This window comes from Glossina fuscipes, unplaced genomic scaffold, assembly GCF_014805625.2.
Source record: "Glossina fuscipes isolate IAEA_lab_2018 unplaced genomic scaffold, Yale_Gfus_2 1, whole genome shotgun sequence".
Lineage (NCBI taxonomy): Eukaryota > Metazoa > Arthropoda > Insecta > Diptera > Glossinidae > Glossina > Glossina fuscipes.
The window spans coordinates 1,781,548-1,804,961 of NW_023998415.1; the positions used below are offsets into that span (position 1 = coordinate 1,781,548).

General features: G+C 32.9%; 2 protein-coding genes across 2 annotated transcripts in view; one reads left to right on the forward strand and one right to left on the reverse strand.

Moving 5' to 3' along the window:
* Positions 1 to 23,414, forward strand: part of LOC119645220 (venom dipeptidyl peptidase 4) — a 162,046-nt gene that overhangs the window by 33,388 nt on the left and 105,244 nt on the right. The gene's annotated exons all lie outside the window — the stretch shown is intronic.
* On the reverse strand, positions 10,183 to 17,940 carry LOC119645222 (dynein assembly factor 6, axonemal). Its single transcript, XM_038045268.1, has 3 exons — positions 17,484 to 17,940; positions 10,767 to 10,965; positions 10,183 to 10,688 (listed from the first exon to the last, which is right to left on the reverse strand). The coding sequence occupies exons 2-3, from the start codon at positions 10,885 to 10,887 to the stop codon at positions 10,183 to 10,185; spliced, it is 627 nt and encodes a 208-aa protein (XP_037901196.1). The 5' UTR covers positions 10,888 to 10,965; positions 17,484 to 17,940.

Here is a 23,414-nt window from a genome sequence, read left to right on the forward strand (position 1 = left end):
GCATATATAAAAATAATTCGTTTATTATATAAAAAACTTTGTATACACGCTTGAATTTTATTAGAGTGAACAAAAATCCCTTTACTTTCTTATTATTACTTAACAAGTAGAATTTGTTTGCAACACTCTGAAGCAAACGTTTCATATGAAATGCGAAATTTTTAACTGTTTTATATGCTTTTCCGTCGCTCGGTCCATTCGTTTTTTGTTAGCATTCCTGGGATTGTGTACATGTTTAAAAAGAAAATGCCTATAATAGGTTGGAAATTAGGTGTGACCCGCCCTCAAGGTTGTTTCAAAAAGAAGGCAAAAACTGAAATAAACTTAATAAATATATCATCGCCAGTAGCTTACAACATATTACGAATATTGTTTTGATATTTACCATAAATATTAAATAATTAAAAGAAAATAAAATATTATTGGTCAAGGCCGAGCATTAAATATTCCACCAAAACACCAAAACGTTAATTGACGTAATCGAAATTTGAGGAAAATTAATTTTCTGGTTAAAAATTTGCTATCATTCTTCATCTAATTCCATGGTAAAGTACAAAATTTTCGAAAGGCTTACTTTTCATTGGGAGTACTTGGTCCCAAATTGGTACAATTAATTTTTATGTCAACTTATTATGATGAATGATGAATTTTCATTGAAAAAGAGTAAAAATTATATGTTTTCGCCACGTAAAGGCAATTGGAATGGGATGCGACGGAAGCTTGCATTGCTGAAATTCAATGTGGTTTACTCTGTGGTTTTGTAGAGAAGTTTTGAAAGAAGACGATTTTTCTCCGTGCAATAGCTATTTTAAGATAAGGCGTGAGCAAAATTATGGTCCAAATCAATCTATTTTCAATAGGACTCATCCACGCAATAAAACAGATCACCGTATCTAACATTTCTTGAATATATTTGAAAAATTTCAATCTATTAGTTGAAGATATAAGCATATAAAGAGACGAACTATTGGTACAAGAAGAGGTGGCTCTGTTTAAAGTCCTTCTAGATCTTACATACATCTGCGCAAACATAATATTCTCTGTACACATACAAATGATATATGACGTTACTAAAATATGTGAAATTATTTACCTGAATTGGAAAAGCATCCTTGCGATTAATCGAAAGCTGCTGTTCAAGATTCTCCTTAAAATAGGCATAAAGTGTAATTTTCTTAATCTTATCTAATGCAAACGAACTATACGTTTATACACATGCATGAGTCAATGGCAAAAATCGATTAAATTTCAAACTCGAAATACTTAACAGATTTCCGTATATCTGACGAGTCAATTAATTGGTCAATAATGACATTATGTCCAACTTATGTAACCTGTCAAATATCGATAGAAGTCAATTGGTCTAACTAAAGAATGCAAAATCATTTTAGAGATCGAAATATTGACAAGGAAAAATATTAAAAATATCATTTTCCGATTGATGACGCAAATTTCTATAATAAGTTGAGAAGAATATCTAAAGCAAATTTTGGCTTTCCAGCTCACGTTATTAGAAGTGATTAGACATACGCGTATTGACTACTTAACCCGGTTTAGATAAGCATTCTTATACTTTATGTGCTCTTTGATGCATAGTGCGAGTATTATATGTAAATAATCATTTTTCCTTACCTTCATTCATTCATGTATAGAAACTTTTTTCTTTATATAAATTCAAAATTGATTTTCTTTGCCATATTTGTTCGCTACTTGTAGCAAGTATTAAATCTTCATTCAGGTCAATCGATTTCAACATAATTTACTGGTTTATCCATTTGCCACGTATTTTTGATATACTAAGCCCTTGCTTTAGCCCTGAAAGGGATGCCAGTGGAAACGGATTGAATCGGACTGAATTTTTACAGGAATTTCTTATAGGATGCCATAGTTTGAAATGGTCATTATATCGAAAACAATTTGCAATTTTGAATATTTCTCGATCAAAATCAAGGAAAAATCGCATTTTTGCTAACTAAGCTTTAAACGAGACGGGACGCTGTTCAAATTCCTTACCATATTATCACTCTTAAAGAAAATAAGCCATTATATGTCAATAAGAGAAGGGTTTCACTATTTTATGATGAAAAATTAGTACACAACATGGTTCACATGTGAATCTGGATTGCATTGGTCGATATTTTAAATTGCTCTCGCACTGCAAGATTTAACATTTTACATTTTATGGCGCAAACAGATGGAGTATAATAAGTTTCCTTCGACGCGCACAACAAAAAAATTAAATTAACAAACGTAGATAATGTCGATTTACGTTACGACTCAAATTTTTAATGTTTCTTAAATTCTTAACTTCGAATTGTAGTAAACGGCGCGGTGTAGATCGTTTAATAGTCGGACATTTACATGTCAATTTATTTTCCAATTGCTTAAGCAATTGATTTAATTTATTACATTTAAATGCTGCAAATTAAGCAAATCGTTTATCTTTATTCCGTTACATATAGACGAAGACGAAGAGAGGAATAAGTAAATAAGTAAAGATTTATTTGCGAATGTGCTTGCTTGCGGATCATTTTGAAAGAATTTTCAATAAATAGTTTGATTGTTTTAAATGAAATTTATTTGCACAATTGTTTACACCAACAACAATTCATGAAAAATTTCATAAATTCTTTTCAATAATATTTACTTAAAGGCTTCATTCAACTTTAACACTAACAATAATATTAGCCATTAAAGCATAACACTAATTACGAAAAAATCTCTCTCTGCCTCTCTCTCTCTCTCTCTCTATCAGAAATAATAAAAAGATCTCTTTCAATACAATGGCCAGAGATAACGTTAAAAAGCAGAAAACCGGCAGCAAAAAAAAAAAAAACACAAAGTTTCATATCAAATATTAATTACACTACTAATGTGTTAAAAAACGAAATTATTATTATGGAGAAAGTACTCGAAGCTATTAAAGGCAGAAAGTTGTAGTGGAGATAAAAAAAGAAGACAATAAAGAAGAAGAAGAAAATCACTTTAACCCACGTGCCGGGAATCAGAGTATTTTGAAAGTTGAATGACTAAGCCATACATTAGACGTTTAATGTTTCGATTTAATGCATTTAATTCATATAATCACTTGATGATTTTTAAAAAATCTTTATTACTTTCTACTTTTTCGTACTGACTACGAAAACTTAAAAGTGCACAAATGTCTTCATAAGCAGGTTGAAAAATTGAGCAAACCATATAAAATGACGCTTCCAGTTTTTAAGATTGAGTGCCATAACTGCCTCTCATTTCGACTGCTGACAAAATTCTCAAAGTCGCCAGATGTGTTCCAAGAAACAAAATGGGAAGTCAATTCACGCCCTACTGATTTATTTTCAGGTATCAATCAAGTCTTCAAATGTATAACAATTCACCAAAATTAGATAAGACGTAATAATTCTTTGGAATACCGATATGAAGCGGTTCTAATAGAAATCGCCCTTGGGCCAACATATATGTTACTGTATCGAATAATGATACCGTTTAGGTTAGTATGAAAAAAAATGTGAATCTATCCTGTATCGTTCCGGATATCGTACTGGTTCGAAACGACAGGAGTGCTATAAATATCGTAGATTTTATATGTTTGTTATTTCATATTGAAATTCCATATACGATTTAATGTATTTCGTCATACTGCATGCGAGGAATGCTTTACCTAGCGTTAATTTCTGCTTTTTCTTTTCTTTATGATCAATCAGTCCAGGGGATGTGCCACGCAACACGACAACGGACAGAAAAGAGTAAGGAAAGACGACGAGAGACTTGGCCACGTCGTAAAGAGTGCGGGCCCAATCGGCAAATGTTATGCCTCTACCCACTAAACGCTCACTATATAGTTACGATAGAAATTTAAAAGCCGCGATCGCTGTCAATGGTGGTCGCATTTTTTATCTACTCCTTGAAAAAAAAAACAAGTTCAATCTCTTGATTTTCTTCTTCTTTCAACAATCGCACAACAATACACATTCACACAATGTTAAGGTTCGCTGATTGCTTTATACCATTGCTGAATCTTTTATATATACGTAAGAAGAAAAAAAGAGCAAGCAAAACTGAGTTAATATCTGCCATCACTATACAATCTAGAAGACTTCTTCATTTGAGATTTCGAGAGTTCTGTCGCTATCCGTCATATATAATAGTTGTGCTATCAAATATTTCAAATGATTGCTTTCTCCGCCTACATTCTATTCTGTAATGTGGACTGTGTAGTGCTTAAATATAGGTTGATCCATGGCAAGTATTCTACAGAGATGAAAGGGCCGTGTTCATCAGTCCTTTGCTAGGACCACAAACTCGTTCTGGAATCGCATGCATATCGCACGAGGCACGTTGTTCTTGAATCACACTTCCCGCCTCTGGAACCGTTCCTAATAATCTCATTTTTAATTTAAATATCCTTAACAACAATTACTCCTTGTTTGCAATTCCTCTCTGCCTACCACACTTCCTAACCACAGGTGGAGTCCTCTGACTAACTGGCCATATACGCAAAAAAAAGAAATAAGGAATTAAGAAATGTAAGGCAAAGCATGTCCCTTCAAATTAACCAGGGTAACCGAGAAACTGGTATTTTATTACGTGTAGCACCTAACTGTCGACCTGTTTAAAACTCACAAAATTATGTTCGTTAGACGCCACACATCTAAAAATTGCACTTCGTTATGAAGAGGTCGCATTTTTACAGAGGACTTTGTAATGATAAAAGTCTGCAAACATTAAAGGGCGTAAGTAAAAAGATCCATGAATCTATAAAAACTTATGAGGCGGCGTAGTTTAATTTTCAAAACTAACATTTTATATAACGGGCTGTTTTATGAACTATCGCATACTAGCGAATGCAAATATTATAAACAATAGATTATCGCATCTTAGTGCAATCAAATATTATACGGACGTGTGTGTGTATATATATAACATTTATCTATAGACATTAAACGTAAGTATTGCGTCAATGCGAGATACGAAAATTTCGAATATAACGTAATTCTATAGTTTGTGTGTTGCAACGTAGAAGTATCCTTTTAGGTTTTCATTTCGGATTTTATTTAAAATGCTTGGGAAGAGCTATTTACAAATGATTTGCAGGAACTTATAATTACAACGGATTGACGGTTTGTGTCCACTTAATATTCTGTTTACATATATCCTTTTACAAGCAGGTTACGAGCTTACCTAACTTCATTGCGACATTGCGACTATGTTAATTCCATTTCTTTTTTTTTCTTTTTTTTTTTAGGCAAACTATTCTGGGAATTGTTGTTAATCTTTTCCACAATCGCCAGGTGCATAACGCACGCACATTTGGTTTGTTAGAAAATTGTTTAGTTCTCGTGCAAATTCATTTCGTCAAATGTGGAATTTTCGTTGGTTCTTTCATTGCTTTCAAGTTTATTTCCTAGTCAAGTTAACGATTCTACCATTGTCGGTCAGCAACATGAGGTCAGCTGCACACTAAATACTTTTGTGCTACTTTGTAATTGTAAAATTTATATTTAAAATGTAATTAAAATACATTTAAACAATTCATAAATTGATGAATAATGGACCACATGTGCATTTTTGGTCAATATATTGCACACAAACATACTCATACACATACAATAAAACATAATTTATTATTGTTCACGTTGAGAATGAAAGCAAGCGCCCGAATGCCGTATCATTTAAATATAATACGTCTAAGCATTTGTATAATATAGTGTCAGCAAGTCACTTTCTTTACTTCCATGTCCACTCCTATAGATTAAAAATGTCACTACAAGTATGTATTTTTTTAAATATTGTTTTACATTTTTTGACAAACTTTTTTTCCCGTCAAAATGTTTTTTTCATTTGCAATCATCTATTAATAATTAAACAATTAACAAGTGAATTAAAAACTAAAACAACAAAAACAATAACATAGCGTAATAGAATATTTAATGTGTGGTGTATTTTCAGTCTTCTTGCTTTATAACTCTCATCTAATAAGTTTACAGCCTATATGCCAATATGCAGGGTGCAGGTTTAGCCTCTTTAAGTAGTTACTGCTAAGGCGTTTTACTTGATCTTCAACTTTCAGGATATGAAGATCGATATATAAAATGTGATTGTTCACAAACCAAAGGAGCATGAGACACAGTGTTACAGTGTGTGCTATCGTTAATTTTAAAGTTCTACAATGACATCTCTGCAATATTTCTACATTAGAATTGCCTCATATTCCTTACGGCTCATATTTGTTTTAGAATGATTTTTGTAGAATAAAACCTTGGAGTTTGGTCCTAAAAGCAAATGCAGTTTCTATGTTTTCACATTTAACTGTTGTCGTCTTGACGATACCTGGCTTTTACCAACTTAATCTCGTTTGTCAATGTGGAGACCAAGTTGGATGATAGCCATTGAAAACTCTTAGGCCATCTAAAAAGTAGTTTTCTTTTTTTGTACTTTAAAAGAAATGAAAGTCAATATATTTTATTCAAAATATTTTTATTGTCATTCATGAAAAAATTGACTAAAGATATTTTTGAATATAATTTTTTTAAATAAAATTATTTAGAGAGAAAAATGTCCTTTACTAAACAAAAAAGTTTAAAAAAAATATTTTTTCCTTAATATATTTTTTTTGAATATAACACGGATTTATAGAACAATTTTTTATTAAAATTTTCGTTATCACCATCCGAAAGTGCAAGGCTGTGCGCAGCTCATTTTATGTCGCAGACATTAGTGCACGTGTGCGCATTACGGACGAAAGCCATTAACCGGGTTTACAGAAAAGAGCTTTTTTGCCAATAGTTTGAAGATGGAAGGACACGTAATAGAACAGAAGCGATTCGAAACAGGCCTCGAACAGGATTCGAAATTGTCGCCAAAGCAAGTAGATGTGTATTCCCTTGCTTCAACAGTACCTCTATTATAGATTCTACTATTGATCCGGGCGTCGCTTCCGGTTGTATTTTTACCTGCCTGTTGTACATGATCATCAATGTAACGTTAATCCATCGTCTGATATGGATACTCGAAGGAGCCCTTTTGAAAATTCGTCTAGAACGGCGATGATGGTTGCACTTTCCAGAGAGAGAGATATAGTTTCTGAAAAGAAGGATACCTCCAGTAATGTTCTATGCTTACCGTTAAAGTACATTGTGGACTTGATAATCAAATTAATTCTGCTCGAATTACAGTTACCGGCGTTAATTAATAAGTAGATTATTATTCGTGACTTGTATATTAATATAGTCGGTTGTTAATATTTTTTTCTTTCTGCCTTTTACGTCAACAACTGAATGACTTTTAATATTTATTCTCGATAGATGATTCAAATCGTTCTTTGAAATCGATGTTGCTTAGCTTATGCAAAAAAGACTGCTACTCAATACAGTTCAATTGGTCTTAGGACGACTCGTTGATACTCCCGGCACATGGCCATCAGCTGTCAATTAATCTTTTTCCAATTTCTAATTCTTGAACGAAGAGTTGAACGCCATGATCATCTATATTAAATTAAGCATATAACATTTAATCAATTGACTATCGTTGTATACATTGTAGACATAGAGGGAGACATTGGGTTGTAAACTCGCTGCAGGTCTACCTGCATTTGACATAGGCGGCTCTTTTCCGGGCATTTGGGGAGAAGGCTTGAAATTTTCTGGAATAAATTGTTTCCAAGTAATGAATTCTTTTTCCCCATGCTCTAGAAAGCTTAAATCATCTCTTAACCCAACAGAAGTAAAAACTTTATGCAAAGTTTATGGTGGCTTCACTCTCCTTATAGCCACTGCACAGCGTACAAGTAAATTTGTAACTATGTTAAGGCGGTTGCATGGTACTTCAAATGAGAAGATGGGATGGGAAAGGCCATCGATGATCGAAATGACAAACAAATCCCGCTACGGTTGATCACTTCTTTTCATACTTGTCTTGATAGCAAACGCATTCATAGCCTGATTGAGAAAAAGTTGGTAAATTGTTAGATGAAATTTTGTAATGCGAAAAGACAAACCCAACGAACTGGCAAAATGTTCGCGACCAAGCATACAGCGTTACTAGGTAATAAGTGCAATTGTCAATGAAAAATATGAAATAAGATTTATTACGAAGATGTTGGCAAATATTCCTCTTTACACTATACACTTTACGCAGAACCCACATAAACCCATATATACTCGTAATTAAAAACCTTTCATATATCTATTCATCGGTATGTGTGACGTATGCGAAATTCTCGAAAGGAATGTTGCAACTCTGCAACTCTACACACATGTTCATCGTCCAATTTTAAGGAACAACTTGAAAATAATTACAATGCGCTTATAAATGTTCTTCATACACTCATTACAAATGGTGGGTGACTATTGGTAATTCACTCCAATACATGTATGAATGCATATGCAAGGGATTTTTGTAACGTTCCCTTACTTGTCGCTACTATAGGGGGGCAAAAAAAAAAGAAAAAAAAAAAAAAATTAACTTAAAATATACAAATAAAGTCAAATGGATGTTGTTGGGTATTTAAGATTCGTCCCAATTCGTATAAACTTGTGTGTTTATAGCTTGTTAGTTGTTTAAGTTAAAAGCAAAACATTTATTCTCATGTACTAAACCAACTAACATTCTATTGCATTTGTATAAGCTGACGTTTTAACAGAAATTTGACATTTATTGTAAAATATGGTAAAATTGTTCAATAGAAATTTGTTGAAGAAAATTTTATTTAATTTTCTATAAAATTGGATGGAACGAAGGAATGAGGGAAAATGAATTCACAACAATAAAAAGCGTATTTTTTTTCTTTTCTATTATTTATTTAAAGTTATTATTAATTATTAAGAGCAAGTTACTATACAATGAAGTGTTACGAGTCATACTAGTAAAGTAATTTTTAAAAAAATTGCGAAATATGGATCAAAGATTCTCGATGTTATTTAAATATTATAATAACTTTTCAATTAAATTATAACTATGTTATGTATATATGTATGCTATGACCTGTGATAGCTAACAGAGTTAACATTAACATCATACGAGCAGAAGAAGAGAAAAACCTAAACATTTTATGATTTTATAATTATGATCTGTTATCTGACACTGGAAGAACATATGCGAAGAGGACATCGATATACACTTGAGATCATGATATCGTCGTTGGCTGAAGTCATAGGCCGACATACATTTGACATTTCTTTATATTTTGAAAAATGTTTAATCTCTAATGAATGAATGTAAACGATCTATAAGCTCAAGGTCTGCGAATGTGTTGGTTTCAGTGAAGTAATTGTGTATGTAAAGGAGCTTTGATTTAAGTGAAGTAACACTACGGCTGTTATCTACAGTCTGAACAAAAGATTGCCTATATACTCTACAGTCTGGTTAGGAGAATTTGATCTATTACTTGGTATCTATTGCCTACTGAGTTTTTGATCGAGATAACTGAGAAAAAATATTACATTTTGTTTTTATAACATTTTTGGAGAATTGTTCCTCGTCGCTGGAGAGTGAAAAGAAGAATTTCTTTCTATCATTAACGCTTTGCGTTACATATGCGAAACGAAATCGCGAGATATGGTTTTCTAAATAGATTTTTCTCCTACTAAGGGTATAGATGGGCGCTAAATAATTAATTAACATAACTTGCTTTAATCATAAATAAATATGATGCTCAAAATATGCATAATAAGAAAACGGGAACAATCTTGCAAAAGCAATTTCCAAGAGGGCACTTATGTCAAAGTCTTTAATCCTCTTAAATAATAATAAGTTTGTATATATATATATATATTTATACGCCAATGGTCAACAGACTGACAAATAATTGCAGAATGTGGTTCTAAATCAAGCTGCATAACGAACCAGTGGATTTATTCTTTTGTGCTTATGAACGTGAGCACAAAATTACCAAACTCTACCTTAGTCGCAGTGCATAGCATGTACATAAAATAAATTAAACGTTTACAAAACGCTTTCGTTTGCTTTTTGTGACTCTCTTTTAGAAATAAAGAATCTGACCTCAAACCTAAACACACAGACTCGCGTCTATTCTTTTACTAATTTTACTACTGTTATCGGTAAAAGTGAATGAAACAAACCGAAAAAAGAATTCATTAAAAAAAAATATATATTTTCAATAAAATTCAAATTTCGTTCCTTTCGTAAAAATTCATGAAAAAATTACGTCAAGTGTAGAAAAAAAGTTTAAAAATTCACAAAATCCAATTCGCGTTTTAAACGCAAAGTTAAACGCAATATATGTGAACCAGGATCATACTTTGCCTTGCAATGGTCAACGTTAACCTTATGGGTCAATGGCATCCTAAGGCGATATATAGGCGTTGATAAATCGACATCTGTTTCCGTAATGAAAAGATTCATTTTGTCGACTGTGACAGTTTCTTCCGGCAGAGCGATTTCCAGCAATAAATCTTCACAACTGGCTGTGGCATTAGTGCGATTACCCATTTGCAGGAAGACGTCTTCTGTTCCCACGGCCTGACAATACGACATATTGTATTCAGGTATTTTGCGATTATCCAATAATTCCTCTTCTTTCTCTTGAATTTGCTCCCACTCCTCCACGGTTTTCGGTAGCGGGTCCTTCGATTCCTCTTTGGCAGGAGAGTAAGGAGATTTAAAGTTGTCTTTCTTGCCTGTCGCATCACAACCATTTGTCTGTCTAGCGGGTTTTGCAATAGTGCCCGGCGCTAAAATGAATGAATTCTTGTTATATGCGGAAAAATCGTTTTTTTACAGAATATTTTTCTTTTTCTTTTAAAACTTACTTAATTTATTGCATACTAAAGACTCTTCTGCATTGTCGCTATCTGAGTCGTCTTTCTCATCTTTCGGATACAACAAATTTTGCAATAAACGTATTTGATCCGGATTATCAAATAAAGACATTGTGCTGCTGTGCCGTTGTTAGTATTCTTAAAGCTGCTCCTCTTCTTGCTTATAGTGCTGCTTTTACGATGGCTTATGCTTGTTGTTTTATTTATGCAATTATTTGAACAAAAATATAAAAATAAATTTTTTTTTCGTGGCTTCCTTCACTCAATAAGAAAAAAGTTTATATGAAAATCGACCAAAAAAAAAAAAAACATTTATTGACGTTAGATTGATTAAACAATATATCAAGGTTGCCCGGTCGTTTGCTAAGCTTGCTGTTGTTACGGCAATTGAGTTTTTTTTTCTCCCACTTATTTACTTTCTCTTCTCTAAGAGCATCGGGCGCAACTGCCACGAAGGATTGCTTCACTCGTACAAATGCAGGAAAAAAATGAAAATTCATATTTGCTGGTCTTCTGAATTTTATTTATTTTTTATTTTTATTTTTTTTTTTATTATTATTAATTTCTACCACCTGGAGAGTGTATTAAACGAGTTTTTTTTTTTTTTCCTTTTTTTCGTAGGCATACATTTCAAGTATTACCTGAAGAGTTTATAGGAACTTTTTAAATGTTTATAGGTATGTAAGAGGGTTTATTGAATATAAGCACTGCCTTTCCTAACGGCGGACGGGAAATAGATTTAGTTTGTTATTGAATTTGTAACCTGAAGGAATGTTTACATTAGTTTGCCAATGAGTTTCCATAAAGCAAATGCTTTTTGAAAATTTTGTGTTAACTTTTCTCTACTTTAAGAACCTTTTAGTTGAATTAAAAGTTATTCCCCATAGGCGACGGACAAATATTAGCCATATTAGAGAAAGTTCTTCTTGTCTAGTTTGTAGCGCAAATTCTACGAATTTTCATTGCCTACTTTGCAGTTGCAAAACAATGCATCTCTACTAACAACTGCACGATTTTCAAAGGTTTTAATTGGAAAAGTAATTTGTAGAGTCTTGTTAAGAAACGACTTGATTTTTAGTTAACTAGAACGAAACTATAGCATAAAACTCTCACTCTTAATTGTAGATATTGCTAGACAACAATTTCATAAAGAGCCCAAGGGCAATAGAGGCTGGCCAAGTGGCCATTAGGTTATCGATATTCGATTTTTCAACGCAATAACACAGAGGAAAATCTGATATACTAATTTTATTAAGCCGTTTGTAGCATCCTCGTAATCTTCAACAATTCGAGTATCGATTTATGAAATTAATTTTGTACACAGCCTTTTTCTTTTTTTTAAGCACCCAACTACGATTAAAAAACAAGACAAGTTCTTGACCAGAATTTTTCAATATTCGTTAACTAGATTCTCATAAGCTGTCTGATCGCAAGGCAGGTTAAAGATCCGTTCGCTTATTTATCTCTTTTTTGTATACTTTGTTACTGCTCGGACTAGTTTACAGAAACTAGAAACTATTCATAACATACATTTCGTATTATTTGTATTAACCTTTTTTTAGTAATTGTGGGCGATATTTTCGGTCGCGATGCCGAAATGATTTTCAAAGCTTGCTCTTGAAATTATTGTCTAAAATGGTCGGAATAAAATTCACATTCATTATTGTCGTCGAAATTTTTTTCATTTATGCTACTGTACAGAAGTACACATCCATCCTGCTTCGGGCGATGAATATATGAGATTCGCCTGTAGAGCGAATACAATTTTCCACTTGTTTTTTTTTTTTTTTGCGTTTTTTTCAAATCAATTAATATATTACAAAAGTCGTGTATGAACACAGCAATGATTAATTGCTTTAATGGCACAATAAGGAGTTTTCTGTTAATTTTCAATAATCTCTCTCTCTCTATAACATATTTAAAAAAAAAATAAAAATAAAAATAAAAATACAGAATGGTAAAGAAGAGAAGAGAAAAGGCAAAGGAAAAGTTTAACCATTTACTTATATTGTACATTATTATATATGAAATCTGAGTAAAATTTTATAAAAAGAACTCTTCAGGAGAAGAACTCAAATAGCTCTTTAATACATACGTAATATGAAATATAAGGAGAATAATCGAGAATAATCTTACAATAGTTATTTAGCAATATTTATCTTTAAAACAGAAATTCGTTTTATTTAACTTCTTCACCGACGAAACTTAAACCCACGCAAGGGATGAGGCAGAGAGAATAAAGTCTAAAAACAAAAAGGAACAAAAAAGAAAAAGAAACAAAAAAAACTGGAACAGTCAACATAAAATTGGTTTTTCAAGAGTTTTAAATAAGACCTCAAAATTGAACTCAACTGCACCCGAGCAGATATTTGCGTTGGTTGACACCGTATCGTATAACATGGATTACTCTTTGTATGAATGAATTTTAAACAAACGAGAAAGAAAACTACAACTAAAACAAATGTCAAAGAAATCTACGCTCTATTGCTTTTGTGTCTTTTGTTCAAATAAAACATTTTAATTCATTTATTTGAAACGTTGTTATGGCAATGTAGAGTATTTCACATATGCATATATACGAGGCTTGGCTGACAAGTAGTTTCTTTACTTTCACTTAAGTAAAAAAAAATAAACTTTTTTACATTCTTTCTATTTATTTATTTTTTTTTTTTTTCGACTTTATGCATCAACATAGACTTCTTCAAGAATGATAGAAGTAAGCCAACGGTTCTCTAAAATTACCTTTTTTGTAGAATGACTGACTCAAGACTCAAGACCTTTAAAATGCGCTCCACTTTTCACAATTATCTAATCATTTGATCCGAAACCTTTCGCCTGGAGCACTCTTTTGAGATTCATCCATCCATAACAAACGCTGGAATTTAAATGTGCAGTGTTTAGTTGATGAGGTAGTAAATCAAATAGCGACATGTAACTCGGCTTGTTTATCTCGCTGTAAGCAGACGATCCGTCCGGTCAATTTTCTCATTCCTAAATCGTACTTAAATGTAAGGCAAAGACATGGTCTAGACATGTTCATAGCCTTTGCTACCTCTCTAACCGAAACCCGACGGACGGTCGCCCAGCAGCATTTGGGGAACTTGGGCGATGTTTTCATTAGTGATTACAATATTTGATCGTCTGGCACTTTCATCGTCAACCAAGCTGGTGCAGCTATGTTTCAATGCAGCTACAGAACATATCGCCGTATTAAATGATGGTGCAAAAACACTGCACAAATCGTCCAGCTCGTCTTTAATATTTGTTGGGATACTGCCTTTCGAAATTCCGCAAATCGCCTCATATGCAAATTTGTAGTTAGCATGTGGTCAAAGTGGTCGTTGCGCAAACATGGATAGATCAATTTGTAAGAGGGCCTAATTCTGGTGATTCAGCTAAAGAAAAGATCCACAATTTTAAAACCTGCTCAAAGGCGAAACATGTAGAATAGATTATCTTCCTTATTGCGAGCTATGAATGGTCAAAAAGCCAATTGAATTCAATTTCATGAGATAATGAGATCAGCAAAAGTGCTATTTTAATAATGATCGATGCAACCATTTGAGAAGCGGCAAGTATTGGCCATATTTATTGTGAGAGACGAACGAACGGTTGAAACATTTCGACCGACCATCGAAAAGTAAGGAACCACCAGTTAAGCGACACAGCTCCGGCGCACTTTTAGTATAACGACCATGACCAAAAAGTTAGATTAATATTCAGAATAATTGTTAGCATTGTTACAGACATCCATGTCAAATTTCATATCATAAACGTCATTGATATTCATATACTTATTTTCATATATTTACATTGCGTAATTTTGTTGAGCAAAGGACTGTCAACCGGTTATAAAATTACTACGAAAGATGAGTGTTCAACGTATACACACGACCCGGATAGAACCGATCACTCGAACGAATTTCGTGCGAAAGGTGCGCTAACACCGAAAGAACTGCGCCAAACTTGCTTAAAGATCAAAGTGACGTTAAAAGTCTTCTTCAAAAATTATTTGGGAGTTATTGCGCCGTTTGCGTGAAGCTATCCATAGAAAGATGCCGGAACAGATTTAAAAAAGGAAAAATTAAATTGGTTTTACGTTTCGGACACAGCAGTAGTATTAGAGATGTTATAAAAACAAGTAACGGAAAGTTCAAATAATTGAGGCGTAGCTCCTTTTTTCGATTTTTCATAAAACAAATTTTTATTTTTACCTTAATCGATGCTTGGAACATTGTAGGATAAAGGCAAAAAATTTATTATCTAAAACCGGTTTTTGTCTATAAAAAATTTCAGGCCGTTTCTCAAAGCGCCCCAAACAGACTGCTATGGCCATATGAATGCTGGCTGGAAAATTGGAACTTAATGTCTTTTTGGTTGATTTATGTTTTCCGGTCTTTATAGCTCTAGTTGTGGCCCTAACGAATATCTTTAAAAAGTATTTATGCTCATTTAAAAGCATTTCCAAAGGGAAAATATGTTAATGCAACGTCATCAAAGCGACCGTTTATTGCGCTATGCCATTAAGACCGATTTGAAAGTTGCCGTCGGATATTGAATTCAATAATTTTTTGCCGCTTTACACGAAGTGTGAAACACGCGGTTCTGTCTTCGACAGCAATGCAGCCACAGAGTCATTTTCGAGCAATAAATCATCGAGAATGAAAAGGATATTTTAACGTGGGAAGGCACGGTATTCTATTGATTTGCTGAATAACAGAAGAAGGACAAGAAATGTGCATATGACGTTTCTATCCAACACTGAACTGTCAATTTGTAGATTGATGTAGGCATCATTTATAATTCTTAGGAGACCTATTTACAAATTATTTACAGGCTCTTATAGTGACAATGCTTCAATTCTTCTTCTAGTTTTCACCGCTTGAGTATTAGGATTCACTTATCTAAACTCGATTTATTCGCTTTCCGCAAACCTTCTGCTTAAGTATCCTTTTGCAAGCAAGTTATAAGATCCGAGCTTCATTGTGACATTAAACCACGTGAAACGTTCTGAAATTAGGTGCATGACGCAGGTCCCGCCTCATAAGTGTATGTTTGATTTCAACGTTCTTAAAATTTTGTTCCACAGAAAATCGGCTAATTTGCGTCGAGATTCATTTTATCATAGGTACGACACAATCTATAAGGCTTTTCATACCTCCTTAAAGAGGTTTTTCTTGCAACATAGTTTTTCGAAATATGCCATCAGAAATTTTTCTCGTTTTCATTTCTCCCCTCATTGGCATTTTTTATGATTTCTTCAGTATATTATTCTCTGTAGTAGCAAGTAGGCGTTTTCGATAAGTTGAGTTAAACAAGTAACAAGTAAGATTAGTAACAAACGATTGCTTTTTTTTTTTGGTGGGAAATTGATTGTTTTATTCATACGCTCGCCAAACCAACAAAACTCAGTGTTTCTAAAATTGCCTGCATATTGCAATCACTATGGATATGTGGTATTAAATGGTTGAATCCCTTAAATTAAAGCTGCCTCGCTAGAATATTTCCGAAGTTTTCGAATTTTTTAATGTTTTTTAAAAATATTTTCTTTCAATAATTAAACATATGCTTATGCTCTTTTGACTACTATTACTACTCTGCTAACTCTTTGCTCTCATGCTAAGGAAAACTATTAAAAACACGCTTTTTTTTTTTTAGGTCACTACAGTCGTATCACCCCTTAAACAACTATACGATATTATACGATATTCTGTGAATAGTTTTCGTATAGGCCTTATATAGGTCTTAAAAGCTGGTCTAAAATTTTCATTGCTAACCACAAAATATTTCCCCGTGTGATTTCACCAAATTCAATGTTAATCATCGCAGGTGACTTAGAACAAGTTTTAATTAAAAGTACGAGAAAAGTTTTCCTTTCAAAAAATGAAAAAAAGAAAAAAAAAACGACGAAAGGCTTTTGATTTAAACATCAGTACTATATATGCACATATAGATACGTACTTACACTATTTGCTTACTAATATTCGTTAGCATACCGCACATCTTGTAAAAGAGAAATATTTTGATTACCAAATTTTACTAATTTGAAAAGTTTTTCAAATCTTTGAGGTGAACTATAATAATTACTAGAAATTAGTTTATAATTATAATGAAGCCTATAATGTACATAACATGATAACTCGGCTCGGCTCGGTCATGCTTAAGTGGAGTTTACAGTTTTATGATAATAAGAAAAAAAAAAAGAAAATAAATTAACAGCAATATAGGCTATAAAGCTTGACACAACTTTTGTAAAGTTCATACAAAAACTTTATGGAAAAGTTGAAAGTCATTTAAATCAACAATCGATTATTAAAAGAAAATTATTTAATGATTTAAATAAGCAATGCTGTTGAAAGCTATAGAGAACAATAGCTAACCAAAGAAATAAGTTTTTCTCTTAATTCTTTCACATCCGTTACCGGACGTTGGATACTTAAAAACAGGTAGAAGTGTTTTCCATCTAAGCAAACATGGTTGCGATAAGTTTGAAGTTTCAAAAAAGATTAACTTCTAAATTCTTTTACAGTCCCCTAGCCGTAACTTCAAAAAAGACAATGTCACATGAAACACAAGGCTTCTCAGTAACATACATTCGCTGTCGTTTTTAGATCTCTCTAACAATGGTCTAATGCAATCACGTATAAGAAATGAATATGCAGTCTTCCCTGTTTTTTCGTCGCTCTGAAATTAACCCAATCTACTCACTTGCACCGAATGAATTTGCTTGCTTCGTTGCTGTTAGATTACGCTGAAACAAATCCAGTCTACTCGTTCACAGCTGAAGAATATGCTCTCCTTCTCGTTTTCACGTCTCACCAACGCTAATCCAATCTAGTTGCTTATGTCTAATCTCTTTTTTGTTCACTTACTAAGAACGAACGGGTTCGCACGAAATTTTGTTCAATTCCAAGAGATAAATGCCTTAGAGAAATTATAAGGTTTTTAGTCGCCATAAGAAAAACGTAAACATCAGGTTGGACGTTTTGCTCAAAGATATCATCGGTTTGGGGGACCACCGCATACACTAACAGTTAAGAAGCACGACTATCGACTGATTCCAGATTCAATTCCCAGTGCGATAGATCATGGTGCGATTACGATTGGCGTATGAAAAAGTAATTTATCCCATGCGACGACTTGATATATATGGCAAAAAATATCCTGCCAAGAGGTGCCGCTTGTCTGTTATTATCTTGCGCATGAAATGTCTTATCATCATAGCATGACCTACGAACTCTGTATACGATATGGATTTGAAATCAAAGTCTTATCATAGCTATGTAAACATTCTGTCCAAAAATATTTATAATCAATTGCCCGTCTAAACTGAAATTTAGATGTGTTTGCCGTTGCCCTTCGATCCAAAGTAAAAAAACTTCATTATCTTTGATAAGTTAGCTATTGTTAAAAACTTTGTGCAATAAGATTGTTTTTTTTATATTTTCATTTAGATAAATTAAGAATTTTATTAAATTCTTTTTTTTGTTTTTTGCATAAAAACAAAAGCAACGATTTTTACAACACAACAACAGCAGCAACAGCACAACACATTTGCTTTGTAATACACGATAGTTTGTTTTAACATGTTTTAGACACTTTATTGACCAGTCGTGTATTGTACATGAAGCAAATATCTTTGTTTTGTTTCGTTGTTCTTTTATTTTAAATATTCTGTTGTTAGATATTTTTGCTGTTACACAAACAGCAGCATGCATGTTACGAAACAAGGCTCACATAAAATATATATATTTATATATATATATATATACATATATATATATATGTGTCGAGTGCAAATTTGTTCAATAGTATTTTTATGTTTTTATGCATTCTTCTTTCTTCCTATTACTCTCTCAGTCAGATAAATATAAATATTTCATGTTAACTTTAAAGCACACGAACATGTATGTTATTATATACATATAAATATATACGTAACGATGTGATATATGAACGTACATGAATGCATATGCAAACCATCGCCGATTTACTGCGTAGTTGGGATTCATTTCTTTCTTGAATATCGGACCACCGCACATCGTGCCGATGTATTCTCTATATGCCCACACATTCTGTGCCAACCGGGAAATGTTACAAATAAAATCGCATTTAAATTATACGATATGGTTAGCGCAGTGTTTCAGCTTTTTAACACGTATTCTAGTGGTTCACTTTACACAAAAGAAAAAACGAGAAATGATTTTATTTTTAAATTACATCTTAATAAAAAATAAGAAAAACATCAGCATTTGTGTGTGTTACGGTCACTCGAGCACTAACATTTTAATAATCTATACCACGAAACAATAGAGAAGCACGCCCCAAAAATCCATTTATTACAGAGTTTATTGTGAAGCGTTTAGTATATATTTCTGGAATTATGTGTTAAAGCATACATGTATATACATAGATTCTTGCGGAACTTTTCACTCAAACGTAATAATTTCAATGGCTCGTAAGCCATTGAAAATCATCAAGGTCTTCGAAACCTGTCTTCACTTGCTGCACAACTTTCAATAAGATTGAGTAATCTGTCTCTCATCTGGATACTTAGGCAATTGATGATGAATGATGAAGCTATTCCATATGTGAATGATTTCCTTTCTCGGAAAGAGATCACAAAAGAATTTGGCATTCCATTGTTGCTTGGTAAACGAAAGCGCTACTAATAACAAATGGTTCCAGGAACCGATGCATGAGAAAAGAAACTATGCCCTGGTTTTTCTTTTTAAGACCCCCCAAAGAAACCGACTATAATTATTATTTATTGACATTCGGTCAACATGCCGACACGATAGATCTTTATAGTAAAGACCTTTACATGAGCTGCGAGAATCTGAATGACTTTGATCCTGCCTTTATGGAAAATCATATTCCGAAATAAATGCGTTTTGAGATTCGTTGCAGATGTGTTTCTTTTTTTTATTGTAGTATTAATTATTTATTCATTTTCATCATTAGCCTGCAATACCAAGTCCAGTAAAGTGCCTTTCCACATTTAAATACTATTCTTGAGTCCCTTTCCTTGAAGACTCTTTGCTAGAATGTTTCGCTATTTTCACATCTGTCCAAGACAGATCTATAGGCGAGTTCCTAATTAATAGCAAAACGGTCAAGCCAAACATTCTATTTGTTAGCAGAGACATTTCAAATCGCTCTCACTCGCCTATCAATTCAACGGTCGTTTCGGTATTACTGTTCGCGGATGCTGTTGAAGGACATTTTCTAAAGAAATTTTTTAGAAATCAACAGACAATACATATGAACGCTGCGACTTCCTAGCAGGGATTTATTTCAACACTTATAATCTTTTAGAAGCTCTTAGAGAAGATCGCGCACTTTCGCGCAAAACGTCTATTTCAAGTAATGAATTTTTTCCCTCTATTCTAGAAAATTTAAAGCATCTTTTAAGCCAATAGAAGAAAAATAGATTTTCTGAAAAGCCTAGAGTGATATTTCCCCTTTTGAAAGCAACTTTTCGATGAAAAGCAACGACCGTTTGTTAGCGACTGAGATCATTTGATCGCAAAAGCTTCTTGCTAGCATTGACTAATCTTTGACCACTTATAACGCACTATGCCAGTTTATAAGAAACGTGACGATCAAGCCTGTATGCTCGGGTTTAATTCTTACTATAGTAGGCCGTGTTTAAATTATGATTAACTTGTAAGTGTAGATGCTCAGGCATACAACACACAGATTGCGGCTAGACTCTATTCATCTTTCTCCCTGACCAATGTTGTAGCGCTGTGGGCGGTCAATAGCCACAAAAATAATAGTTTCTTTGACATGGCATCCATTTTGATATTCCGAAGGGATATGGACTTGAAGACCAGTTTCGTTATGAAACAAGATCATTAAGCCATGCAAGCTACAAACAAAAGGAAAGCTTGTAACCTTTTACTCAGAATACGATTGCAAATGTAATTTGCACAGTTTTTGGCATTTCGTCGTTGTTTTTCAAAAGCTTTTTTTCTCCTCCAATTCACAAAAGTTTCCTTTCTAAGGGATCGCGAAATTATCTTTCAGAATTTCAAAGCGCACCCAGCTAGAAATATGGTTGGCTGTCAAAGTAAGTCACCCAATTACTTCGAGCGGGCTAACCGATTTCGGAAGTTGTTCTTTTCCTTGCAGCACAGTACAGTACAGATGTGTTTTTGGAATCTTATAAATACAAAATTCTTAATCATGAAAATATTAAATAATATATATAGACCTGTGAGAAATCGTATGAAATCATCGAGACAAAATGTTGATAAGTTAATGCAAGACTCGTATTATAGAAAAAAGTCAAACTTTACTAGGGAAAATACAAACCGCAAATACGCAAGACAGTTGTAATGAAATGCATTTTGACTGTGTGCACAGTTCCAACGATAAAAACTTTATTTTATGTTAAATGAGATTTAAAAAAAGACAATTAAAACATTTTTAGTTTTTTGTAGTTTGATTTTAATTTTTGTTTTGGTTATTGTTTTGGTTTTGCATTTTCGTCGTCGTTTTTTCTTTCTCTTTTTTTTTTTTGCGTTAAATCATTTCGCTGAAGTGAATCATATTGCCTTCTCTCGAACAATGCCGCTTTCCGACGTAATGGCATACAGGAACTGAAGAGAACATCGTAATCGTGATGGCATTGATAATAATCATATTTATGTTATTCGTTTTTCCCTTTTCCCACATATTTTGCCAAACAATAAAAAGCAAAAAAAAAAAAAACGATATTTATTCAGTTCAAAACGAATTTTCTGATACCGACGGCATATTAAAAGCCTTTTTTTATGTGCTGTGCAATGAATTTCAAGTTTCGTCAATTGTAGACTTACTTAAACGTACAGGTTTAAAGAGAGAAGCTCCGTTAATTATGACTGAGATCAAGGGATAGGGAAACTAACGATGAATTCCTTACTGTTACGCATCGAATGACTTAATTAGGATATTAATATTTATGATGATGGATTGAAAAGAAAGAAACATGAGATGGCGTGTTAAGAGCAATATGCGGTAACGATGTGCATATGGATAGAAAGGAAATATGCAAAGATGAATAAATGATGGAACGTAAGCAACGTCACGTTAATACGATTTTCTTTGAAAATATCAGGAAATTAAATAAAAATTACATTCACAAAAAAAAAAAAAAAAAAAAGTAATAATAATAATAATAATCGAAAAATATGCTATATTTTATAATTCTCGCAACTCGCTTGTTACACATAAATATAAATGTCATGTAATGTAATGTAATGTAATTGTTTGTGCAACGTGGGCATGTGTACTGCTGCGTATATATATATATATATATATATATGATGGTGTGGATGCGTTTGCAAGTTGTGTAATTTGTAATTTTTGTATATGAAATGTTTAACGAAATGCGATATTTAATTACGATTTACGAATGCGCGCACATATACACATACATACGCTTACACACAATGCTTTTTACATTTTCAAACTTTTCTGCCTTAATATGTAAAATTAAACATACAGCCTCTAGGTGTTGATAATATGTTTTAATGTCAGAATTGTCACTCATCAAATGCTTTCACCATAATATACTCTGTATGTTAATACGTACTGTATGCACGCACTGCTGTTTATACTCAGCATACTATGCATACAAATAATCTAGAAAATATATACGTACGTTAAAAAAAAAAAAAAAAAAAAAAACAAGGAAATAAAATTACAGCCATACAGTAACTGAGACACAAATGAAACTCCTGTCTATGTGCATCTGCAAGTAATAACTGAATAAATAGTATTAAAGTAGCAGTAAAACATACAAAGAAACTACGGTTATTTCCCATACTTAAGGAAAATTCTTTTGCCAGAATCTCTATACGTAACCAAATAAGAAGTCTTGCGGTGACTTAAGTATTATGACAAAGTTTTTTTTTTTATTAACGGAATTATTTGCACTCTAAACTTAAGAAAATTACATTCGACCGTCATAACTGTCATCTTAAAAAAAAAAGACTTAAAAATGGGAAGAAAACTACATTTTCATGCTCTATAATACTGAGTGGGCGCGGCTGATGTTTTTCTATTTTCAAAATAAAAGTGGAAATTTTTATCGTTTATGTTTTGCATTTTATGAATAACAAGCGAAAAAACACGGAAAACAAAATTATTCACAATTTTTGTTGCATGTAGACTCGTGGGCGTTGCAGGGTCATTTTCAAATACTTTTGCAAATTTGTAGTAGTGATGTCTTCACTTTTGCTGACAGGAACATGTTTACCGCCGATACTACAGGGATGCGGACAGATGGACATGCTTATATGTATTTCGAATTTGAAACTGGCCAAGAATTTATATAGTTTATGCGGCTTTCGAAACGTGCTTCTGTGCACTGAAGTAATCTTTCAGCGAATTTGATCAATTTTCAATACAAACTTGCGCGCAAGAACTTCGAATGCTTTTGCCAAATTTGAAATCGATAGCTGCAGTTTTGCAACCAGTCGAGTATTTGCAACAGATATGACACAGATGGACATGCTTAAATCGATTGGCAACTTGATGCTGATCAAGGATATATTTACTTTTACAGGTCTATAAAGCTTCCTGTTTGGCGCTGGAAACGTTTTGAAAAAACGATGTATCCGTCATCCTTCGGTGATGGATAGCAAAATG